Source organism: Halyomorpha halys, unplaced genomic scaffold (assembly GCF_000696795.3).
Source record: "Halyomorpha halys isolate HHAL.00 unplaced genomic scaffold, Hhal_1.1 Scaffold568.1, whole genome shotgun sequence".
Classification (NCBI taxonomy): Eukaryota; Metazoa; Arthropoda; class Insecta; order Hemiptera; family Pentatomidae; genus Halyomorpha; species Halyomorpha halys.
In genome coordinates this window covers 72304-84289 of record NW_027108161.1, presented here as the reverse complement: position 1 = coordinate 84289, position 11986 = coordinate 72304, and the positions used below count along the sequence as shown (strand labels likewise).

At 29.7% G+C, this 11986-nt stretch overlaps 1 protein-coding gene across 2 annotated transcripts in view; it reads left to right on the top strand.

Moving 5' to 3' along the window:
* Positions 1-11986, top strand: part of LOC106684306 (death-associated protein kinase 1) — a 57537-nt gene that overhangs the window by 29960 nt on the left and 15591 nt on the right. For both annotated transcript variants that reach the window (XM_014426299.3, XM_014426300.3), the window contains 5 exons: positions 445-565; positions 655-856; positions 931-1046; positions 2154-2358; positions 5616-5875. In XM_014426299.3, the coding sequence (XP_014281785.1) occupies positions 445-565; positions 655-856; positions 931-1046; positions 2154-2358; positions 5616-5875 (904 nt within the window). The remainder of the gene's footprint in view (positions 1-444; positions 566-654; positions 857-930; positions 1047-2153; positions 2359-5615; positions 5876-11986) is intronic.

Genomic DNA, 11986 nt, shown 5'->3' with positions numbered 1-11986 from the left:
CTTTTCATTATATCTTTGTATTTTTATTTCTATCATCTTATCTTAACATAGTTTCATTTTGTATCTTTTTAGCCCTGATGAAACCCTGCAAAGTGGGGCGAAACGTTGGAAAATAAATAGTTGTAAACTATTTTTATTTCTCCTTTGACCGCAACCCTGACCATCTCCCTATATATCAATTTTTACGGTCAACTATACATACATATATAGAAAACCAATTTTATTTATATCTAGCTATATTGTAAAATTATCTAAAACTAGGAATTGGCTTGTCAAAAATGTGTTAATAGAAGAGTTTTCAGCTTCGGCATTTGGGGTTGAAAGACACCCGACTACTACATATTAATATCATAGATATGTAGGTAGATTAAATATCATAGATGTCAGCTTTATTAAATAAAAACCAGCTTTTTGTATTTTATAAAAATTTTGATTTTTTTCTAGGTGTTTATGTTTAGCTGGTTGTAATACGGACATGAGAAACAGTGATGGAATAAAAGCTGAAATAACCGCTCTAAAATATGGTTTTCATGATATTAGTGATTTGTTAAATAAAGTGAGATCTGTAAGTTTTTATGTACCAAATAATTGCCATAGACATTTTTTTCCATTATTAACACATTTTAAATTAAAATTATTCTATATATGTTTTAGAATTACACTAGAAAGATATATATAAGACAGCTTCTCCCTAACGGGCAGCCATTAGTCCGATTCAATATTCAGATCTTTGGTCATACTGGAGTTGGCAAGTCGACATTAGTGGATACGCTTAAAACGGGATATATCAGCGGCTTATTCAAAAGGAGTAAAAGTAACCATTTCACCGGTTATCCTCCATTATTGAGTACCCTTTGTGAGTAAATTTATATTCCTCATTATTTATTTGATCGTCACCCTTTATAAAAATAGCAAAATATTTGTTTCCAGCCCAACCTAGTTCTCCAAGTCGAACTCATATTGAACTGGATTCTACTTCGAGACAGAATTCCTTGAACTTTGATCTTTACAATCAGCAAAGTACTCAAGGCATCGATGTTCAACAGGTTTTCGCCTTTACTTATTTTATTATTTTATAAACAACTTTATTTTGGTTGTTTATTTTTTTAGTTGAATTCCTTTTTAATTATTAAATATCTATCAAAATAATTAAGAAAAAATCTTTTGTATCACATTAAACCAACATGTTTTAATAAAAAAATTTATAAGTTTTATTCTATATATCAGCCCATTCTGTTAGCCATTTTGAAACATTTTCTTCCTTACTCCAATCACATTATTATAATCAGTTGATTTTGATAATATATATTTTTTTTTTACTTGAGTAAAAAAAATATGTAGATTGTCACTTTTTTCATTTCCAACCATATTTCATCTATCTTAAGAAAAATGTGACCATGCTCGAGACAGTATTTTCTGGTGATTAAAAATAAGTTATAAAGCCCAAAGAAAAAAAAAATTATCTCTGTAAAAAGATAACTAGGTGTTGGAGCGAGGGATGGTTTATGATTGAAAAACCAATCTCTTCCCCAGATCCCCAGATTAAAAATATTTGCTGGTTCAGGTTAAAAAAAACAAAAAACCGGAAGACCTGAAATAAAATCTCACAAAAACAGAATAATGAAGAAAATGAAATAATAAAAAAATAATCTTCCAAGTTATGTACAAAAATTGAATAACAATATAATATAAACAAATGAAAATAAAAAAAAATTATCCTATACAAAAATAAATGAATTATAAAGTATTAAAATATTTATATAAATATACAAACTAAAACATATTTTGGTTTTAATAAAGAAATGATTAAATCTTTTAACAATTTGAAACAAAAAGGGAAAACTTGAGGTTTACTGAAAAAAATAAAATAGTCTCTCACAGTAGGTTGCCGTGGGTGTAGAGAAAAATGGCCAATAGAAATGACCGAAATGTTATAAAAATATAGAAAATATATGAACAGAATAGAACTTTTATACATTTTTTTTTTTTATTATACAATTTTGTATTAAATGGGGGGGGTTTAATGTGGTCCAAAAGGTTAAAAGGTTTTTCCTTAATCATTTTCATTTATATTTATAATTAAATCTTTTATATATGTAACTATGCTTTATTATCTTTCAAACTTATCTATTTACGTATATTTTGTTTTACAGGTGTGGATTTCAGATGTCGGCTATGTAACTCTTTGGGATTTTTCCGGACAGGATACATATTTTTGTTTTTACCACCATATGATCACGACACATGCTATATATTTGTTGGTGTACAGCCTCAATGACTCGCCAACGATTCAGTATAAGCAGTGTTGTTTTTGGCTCACCTTCCTCCAAGCTAGGCTTCCTCCAGCTGAACCTATAGGTTGGTATGAGTTTTTTTTATTAACTTTTAATTAGGTGGTTATTGTTTTAGGATTTTATTATACTTCTGAGTATGAGTAATATATGAAGAATGGTCACTGGAAAAAACAGGCAATGTCAATTTAAAAAAAAGATATATTAATGATTTTTAATGGTTTGTTATGCATCAAAACCTGAATTAAATTTGTAAAGAAATATCATAGCCTGCTCTAATATAAAGGGAGTAGAAAATTTGGGTACTGTTGACAGTTGCGGTCATTGGCCTCCTTCTTGAGTAGCTACTTTCCGATTTCAAAGAATCAATAAGGTCAGAGCATCCAAAGCTACCATGTCTCCTCTCTGAGTTTTGGTATGTCTCTATTCCTTAAAATGATCACGCGTTTCTGTTCAGATAAGTAAGGCTACCAAGGAGGGCAGGAGTGGCGAGTTTCATGCCATTGCTTTGTAAGACTTATCTTTGGGTTCCCTAGGCGCTCTCAAGTCTCCCGCTGGTATTCCGAGTTGAAGTGGCTTTATCCAACCTCCCGAAGGCAATACCTCCTTGGTGTTTTTCTTTTCCAAGTTCTTAAAAACAAAAAAACCTACCTATATCCTAGATCTCCTCACTCTTCGTTCATCCATCCACTCATTAAACACCAGATCCCATCCGAATGATTTATATATGCCCTCCTATAGAACCTTGTTCTTTAGCAAATTCTTCGTCATACGTGCAACCTCCCTCTGGAATTCTCTTCCCATCTCCATTCGCCTGTAATCAAATAAATAGGCATGTATTGATTAACATTATAAACAGCAGTAAAGCCAATATACCAATGTAATTTCATTCTTCTATCTGAAAATTTTTAAACACTAGCCAGATAAAAATCTCACTACATGAACCATATATTTATTCTTAGGGGACATATATCCCATAATAAAATTATTTTTTCATTTCATTTTCATTTCATTTTTCAATTTCAGGCATTTTTAAAAATTGCTCTATTTAACTATCTTAAAGTCTCCTCTTTCCGTTTTAAGTGATTTCAAAAGTGATATAAGACCGTGGCTCCCTGTGGAGCTCTCTTGCTGTGTGTGGAGGCTGTTTATATGTATTTGAGTACATTGAAGAACATGTATTTACAAAAATCTTATCGTAGCCTTACTTATCTAACTTTTCAAAAAGACAATTACAGCAAGTTGGTCGGTTGATATATGACATGTCACAATCTCAAAACAGGAGATCATAACACAAAAAAGGCTATCCTTCCATACTGGACCCACCCCACTAAAACCCCTGGGGAGTGACGGTCATATATCACTTTTGAAATATTAGCTTAAAACGGGAAGAGGAGACTTTAAGATAGTTAAATCGAGCAATATTTAAAAAGTGCCTAAAATTGAAAATGACATGAAACCCTCCACTCTTGCCCTCCATGGTAGCCTTACTTATCTGACTTTTTAAACAAACAATTATAGCGAGTAGGTTGGTCGATGTACGACATGTCACAATCTCATAAAAGGAGATCATAACACAAAAAAGGAAATCCTTCCCCGCCAGACCCATCCCGCTAAGACCCCAGGGTAGCCACGGTCCTATACCCCTTTTGAAATATTATCTTAAAACGGTAAGAGGAGACATTAAGATAATATGTAACATCTCCATCAATTAATGTAATAAAACCAAATTCACAACTAACCAACTAACATACATTGTAATCACTTTGCTCAAACTCTACAGCTAATTGTGTCAGAAGCCTTTTAAGAGAATAGATGTTATTTCATTTTAAAACCATTATATCAATTTATTATAAATACAGTCCACTCATTACCAGCAAACTATCAGTAATACCTTAATTTAAACCAGCTTACCAATATAATAATTAATTTGGATAATATCCCCCAATTTTGACTCCGGGGAATACCTAAATTAAACATGCCTGATATTAAAAAACGGCTTGATAATATGAAACATATAGGCCAGCGGCTCCTGGGCCAATATTGTAATCCTCCCCTTCAATAGACGCAGCCCAACCCCTTATAATGTCATGTGGCAAAGGAAGGGCACCAATTACGAATGTATATATTTAGATATATATTAATATTGTTATTTATAATAAAGGAGGTAAGAAAAAAAAAGGTCTTAATGGGGCTGGTCCAGCCAGAAAGGATGGCCTTTTGTTTGTGTTATGATCTGCTCTTGTGAGATTGTGACATGTCGTACTTCTACCAACCTACTCGTTATAATTGTCTGTTTGAAAAATCAGGTATTCAGAGCTTCCGTAGCAACCATATCTTCTCTATTGAGTTTTGGTCGGTCTCTAATCCTTAAAACAGTCATGCATTTCTTCCTGTAGCTTCTTAGCATTCTCCATCAAGATCTATGCAATGAATATTCACCAAACTAGGGTTCTTAAGTACATCTTCAAATGGAATCAAATATAATTATTCAGACTTTATATGGACAAAAATCGTGAAAACTTGATAGGCTATGAAACAATTTTGTGTACATTTTAAAAATAGAATTACCAATTATTAGATAAAGTTGACGTTAATTGTTTTTTCCTGTGACCCTTCATATGTTATCGTTCTTATTTAACTAAGAGTTGAATCTGTTAAAGTATGTCAAATGTAATATTCTATTTAAAAATATTTTAGAAGAAGATAGTCAGGATTGTGATATAGAATAACAAAAATAGTTTCAAGGATTTAATGGGTCAATGTTTCGACCCACAAAGGCCTTCATCAGGATTGAAATAAAACGATACATGAATAAAAATGTGAAGCTAATATAAGAATATAAAAATGACAAGTAAATAAAACAGATATAAATTTGGAGGTATAAGAAGATATCTATATAAACAAACTAATATAAAACATAAATCGAAAACAGTATTTATCTTTAACTTCCTTACTGTTTTGGATTTTTGTTTTATGTAGGTTTATTGATATGGATTTCTTTTTATACCTTCACCTTCAAATCTGTTTTATTTACATGTCACCTCTATACTCTTACATTTCCTGCTTTTAACTCTACATACTAATTCAGTATATTTTTATTTTAACTTCAATGAAGATTTATAGTATGGGTCGAAAAGTTAATTATTAAAAAATTGTTGAAAACTATTGTTGTTTTTCTGGACCCTGACCACCTTCTTATTCACATTTCATCTACTGTTTACAATGTGGTTAAACGAATATTTTAATTGTCACTAATTTCATATTTAAGATGAATTAATCATTTAATTTTAATTTTACGATACTACTGTAAAATTGTCTTAGATAACTGTGGAGAGACACGTAATACAGGAAGAGTGATTCTTGTAGCGACTCATGCCGATGTAGTGCGTGCCCCTAGGTTGCCTAGTGGAGATTTGAACTCTCCGCAAGCTTCCTCTCTTGTTAAGAGATTGAGAGCTGAATTTTGGCCATATTTCGACATCCACCCATCTCCCGTTGTCATCGATGGACATCAGCCCAATTCTTATGGTGTGAAAGTTCTCAAAGCTACAATGGGTCAACTGAAAATGTCCCTGTATCAGGTATGATAAGATGGTTTTAGATGATGCTTATTTGGTAAAGAAAATTCTAATTAAAGTACGTCATTTATTTTAATAATGAATTTAAAAATTTATTTAAAATCATATCTGTATCATATAAAATGTCATTTTTTATATATTACTCTTTTATTTTATTTTAATTTTTGGAAATATAATTATATAACAAATACAATACTCAATGTAGTTACTTTCCATTGTAGATTGGTTGTCAACAATCTATACAAGATTTAATTATTCAAAACACTTTTATTTATGAAACGAGTTTAAATCGAATTTAAATACTGCATTTTTTTTTCCATTAACTGCCTCACGTTATCTAATGTGATTTTCTCTAACTATAGAGTGCTCAGAATCCAAACTATGGATATTGCTTGAGTTAAAATTGAATCAGTAATTATGTGAAAATAAACAAGAATTGTTGAAAATGAACTATAAAGTATTGAAAAATACTATAAATTATTGCATAGCGTTGTATTTTTTTCATATTAATTATTTATTTTATCACTAATTGTAATTATTATTTAATTTTGTTAAATCAGAAATTGTGGGGGAGTAAACAAATATTGTTGAAAATAAACTGTGAATTTCATGAGCAATTTTGGAAAATGCTGCCAATTATTACATAACCTTTTTTTTTAATTAATTATTTATTATAGCAGTAATTGTATTTGTTATTTAGTTGTTTTAAATCAGAAATTGTGTCAAAGTAAACAAATATTGTTGATTATAATTTACGATTTTCATGAGCAATATTGAAAAATATTACAAATTATTATATAATTTTTTTTTCAAATTATTTATTTTATCAGGAAATAAAAAAAAAAAAAAAGCGATTCGGAATTATTATACCAATTCTAAAACAAAATATTCATGTGCATCCTCCCATACATATGGTAGGGGTATTCATGATCTTTAGTTTAACATGTTAAAGCATGTCAAATGAAAAAATCCGTGTTAAATAGAGAAATGTTTCCATCATTTACCATGTTAAAACGATATAACATTTAACATGGTTGAGAGAATGTTACTAGGTCTGTTAAATGGATAATGACGTCACGGAACAGACCAGCTGAGCTCTTCATCATTTTGTTTGTTGTGTTGGGTTACTTGCTCGTAAATAGTGTTTTTTTTTTGTTTTTTTTATGTTAGTATTGTTTTAGATGTTTTTATAACTAAAAAGCAATGGATGACAATAATAATAATGTAATGACAGATGTCAATTAGCTCATCTTGATTCTGTTTCTCACAAGTTAGAAGATCGACAAGACACATAGTAGCCAAACTTTCACACAACTTCCACTTTTCCCTTAATTTAGGCATGTTGTAATAAATAACTTTAATCTAAATTTAGCAGTTAAAAATAACATGAAGCTTTGGAAAGAAAGGTTATAAAACAAGCTGCTCAGAAAATCTGCTTGGAGCTCTAATGGATTTACCATTTAACATGACTTTAAACATGGCTGCTCACAATACTGTAATTATTACCATTTTTAAAAAGATTTATGCCATCTACCTTCTTATATGGTAGAGTACGGAACCTCTAATTGGCCACCATTTTGAAACAAAATGGTGATCATGAGTTTCTGATTTCAATCTGGAGTGTCCGGTAACTTTGGTGCCAACTCTGAAAAAAAATATCAACTCTGTAGTCTAGTAGAAAAGCCGAAGATGGACGGTTTTTTTTTTTAATCAATTTTTGGATTCTACATATCTTGAAATGTATAAAATCAAATTTTGATGGAGGTTATTATTATTTTTTTCTGTCTATTACAAGAGTTTATTATTACTATATGAAATGACATTTTATGTGATACAACCTAGTAATAATGAAAGTATTTAATTCTAAGAAAATATGAATCAAATTCTATTTAATTAAAAATAATTTTTAATTAATCACATTTTTTAAAGTTACTTGTAATTTTTTTGCTCAAGACTATCTTTGTTCTTTCATCTTCCTTTTCACAATGTTCTACTTTAAAATAAAGTTTTAGTCTTGGCTTATCCTTCTTTGCCATCACATTCCAATTACTATTTCTTTTGAAATATATATTTTTTTTCTAATTTTTCATTGTTTCTTGATGTATTTTCTATTACACATAAAACATTCTATGTATCACTTAATCACTTTTATAGCTATTTTATGTCTTCTTTACTGCTAAAAGCTCTGACGATATGGAGTCTAGATATTAAATGTAGCTATGTTAGGGGATAACGATAAAGGAAGGAGTTAACAACATCAACGCAGCAGCGAGCCTGTTCGGCCGCAAGGGCTACAAACTCCTTACAGAGAGCCCGCATGCAGAGAGTGGACAGTTAAGTGTGCGAAAAAAAAATCAAAAAACAAAAAAAAAATAATGTGTTGTGCCCCATCCAAGCAAGCAAGCTTAGAACACTTTTAAAACACTTGTTGCTCGACATCACATGAACTGCGACATTTTTTTGCCATGATTTATGCCACGAATGTATTTAACACCTTTTTATAACACACTATATGCGGGACAGACATTTTTATTTTATTTTTACATTCAACTACCAAAATGTACTCATTTATTACTAAAAGCAGATTCTGAAAAAAATGTGTTATCCTGCAATTTCTATTTTCTCTTCATCGAGTATCAGTTTTAACTACGTAACTCTCTTCTAATCACTGTGACTTTATTTATTAGAGAGTGTGAAGAAGGGTTAGAAAATGACACTTTTTTTTTGTTATTTCCTCAAATGTTATATAGGACTTATAATATATAGAGAAACATTTTTCTGAACAAAAATAATAATAAAAAGAATAAAAATAAATTAAATTTACTTTATAAAAGGTCTGGTTCATTTTTATTTTAATCTTAAATATTTCTTAGATATTGATTGTGCAAAATAGGATAAATATTTGTTTTCGCGAAAATCAAGCTTAAAAACTATTAATATCGTTTTTAATTCCTGATAAATAAAAGGCATTTGTAGAGAAGAGATTGAGTGAGATGTTGGGCTGTTGGGTCTTGGTCTCTCAGTAACAGAAAAGATCTAGTCATTTAGGAATTCGATAACAGAAAGAAGGGGAGCGAACAAGATTAGGTTGAAGAAAAAATACTGGTACCTAATGACTATGAAGGATATAGGAAAAGTTTTAAACAATTGTGGAATGGCCCATCCCATATTAAGTAAATACAGTGAGACTTTGCTTAGTGGACACTCTTCATAGTAAAAATTCCTCTTAATGGACACCATTCATAGCAAAAATTCTTCTATAAGGACACTGCTTATAGTGAAAATCCTTCTTGATGGAATTTTCCTTAGTGGATAATTTAAAGTCCCGACCAGTGAGGTAGCAGGAAAAATTTTATATTCTAATGGAAGGTAGGAGCTTAACAATCCTGGCAGTGCCAGTCTGATTGAGTAATCAGAATGTTTACAATCTACTATCACAATATAAGAATATTCCTGCTATAATTGACTTGAGAAATGGTTGTTATTTTCTAATTATTGTTATTATTCTGGAACTGACATTTTCTACCTTAAGATATCAAAGGAAACACATGTTCATTATTGATAAAATTTTAATAGATTATTTTAATTCTAGAAGTTTCACTTCTGTCGACCAGTCCCAAGACAGCATGTTGGGTTTTCATTCATCGAAAACTGTTGTCAGATATATATTATGTCACAATTTCACAAGAGGAGATCATAACAAAAAAAAAAGGCAATCCTTCCCTGCTGGACTATCCCTCCCACTAAGACTCCCAGGGAGAGACAGCCCTATATGACTTTTAAAATAATAGCTTAAAACGGGACGAGGAAACTTTAAGATGGTTAAATCGAGCAATATTTAAAAAGTCCCTGAAATTGAAAAATGGCATGTATATATAGTAGCTTTACAATCCTGGCAGTGCCAGTCTGATTGAGTAATCAAAATGTTTACAATCTACTATCACAATATAAGAATATTCCTGCTATAATTGACTTGAGAAATGTTTGTTATTTTCCAATTACCGTTATTATTTTGGAACTGACATTTTCTGCTTTAAGATATCAGAGGAAACATATGATCATTATTGATAAAATTTTAATAGTTTATTTCAATTCTAGAAGTTTCACTTCTGTCGACCAGTCCCAAGACTAAAACAAGTTTTTTTAAAATTTTTTAAGTAATAAAATATTGTGTTTTGATTTTTTTTTTTTTTGTCTGATTTATGAGGTATCACAGATTATGTGACGGTATATACATAATTTTGTTATTTCATTTTTGTGTTTTTTTTTATATTCATCCCTTCTACATCTCTCTGAACGGAAAGAATATCTTCCCTGTTAGTGTCTGCTATTTAGAGGTTTCAGTGGATATCAAACACACTTTCTTACTTATATTAATCTACAGAACAATTGATTACATAAGTTGGTAAATCGTTTAAACAAGCAACTACACAACAAAACTTATCACATACAACTATATTCCTGCTATATCCCGCACATAGTGTGTCAAGTTTTTGTTTTGGTTTTTTTTCTGTTTGTTTTCTCCTATCACATCAAGTGAGCACCTTTTCACTCGATTGTTTTTTTCTTGTGTTTGCACCCTAAATGATGTATCTTTTAAATAATGTTTTTTTTTCTAATAGCAGACTTGAGAGATTACTTATTGTATTGTATGGTTTGTATAATAATAAAGTTTCAGATTGTATATTATAAATTCTGTATAATTTTATGAAATGTAGACTAGATCCTGTAAATAATATTATATAGTTTTACCAATAGGAATGTACATATCAAACTGGATAGTTGTATTTAAACATCCTTTTATAATAGAGTGAGGTGAATGAGTGATGTATTGTTGATGCTTGAGTCAGTTGAAAGCAATTATTTATTTTATATTGGAAGATCATTGATTGATAATGTGTAATATGTAAAAGGAAAATGCTTCGGATGCGTTAAAAAAAAACAACTCTAATGGTAATTGAACTATTTAATATGAGCCTATGCTTCAGCCCACTTTGCAGGGCTTCATCAGTGCTTAGAAAGAAACAACTAAAATGATGTAACAAAGTAAGAGAATAAATAACATAAAATATAAGTAAACTAAGGTATGGCTAAATATGTGAAAATTTGTATAAAAATGAAAGAATTTAATTAATGGAAGATTATTGATTGACCGTGTGTATAGATGAATGGAATATGGTCCGGGTGCGGTAAAAAAAACTCAAATAGTAAATGATTATACTATTTTTATTGAGCCAACGTTTCGCCCCACGTTGCAGGGCTTCGTTAGGGCTAAAAAAGATACAAACGCTTGACATAGTTACAAAAAACGAAAAAAACATAAGTGGAAAATAACAGGGGTATATAATGAAAAGTAAAATATAATAAGAAAAATTAAAGGTTGTAAACAGTAAATGAAAAGGGTAATAGTAACAGAGAGGTAAGAGATAAAATAAGAGAAGAAATATTAAAGAAAGTATAAATTAAAGGATGAAAAAAGAAAAGAATAAAATCAAATGATGAGAATCAAATGATAATAATAAAATCAAATGATCTCATCATTTGATTTTATTCTTTTCTTTTTTCATCTCTTAATTTGTACTTTCTTTAATATTTCTTCTCTTATTTTATCTCATCATTTGATTTTATTCTTTTCTTTTTTCATCTCTTAATTTGTACTTTCTTTAATATTTCTTCTCTTATTGTATCTCTTACCTCTCTGTTACTATTACCCTTTTCATTTACTGTTTACAACTTTTAATTTTTCTTATTATATTTAACTTTTCATTATATACCCTTGTTATTTTCCACTTACGTTTTTTCTTTTTTTGTAACTATGTCAAGTGTTTGTATCTTTTTTAGCCTTGACGAAGCCCTGCAACGTGGGACGAAATGTTGGCTCAATAAAAATAGTATAATCATTTACTATTTGAGTTTTTTTTACCGCACCCAGACGATATTCCATTCATCAGAAATTAATTAATGAAAATAAAAGTAAAATGTATAATGAAAAGTATAAATAAACAAGAATTACTATGAATGAAACTAGAAAATAATACTATAAATGATAAAAATACTATAAACAGAAATAATACCACAAATGAAAACAGAAATAATAACAAATGAAAAAGTATA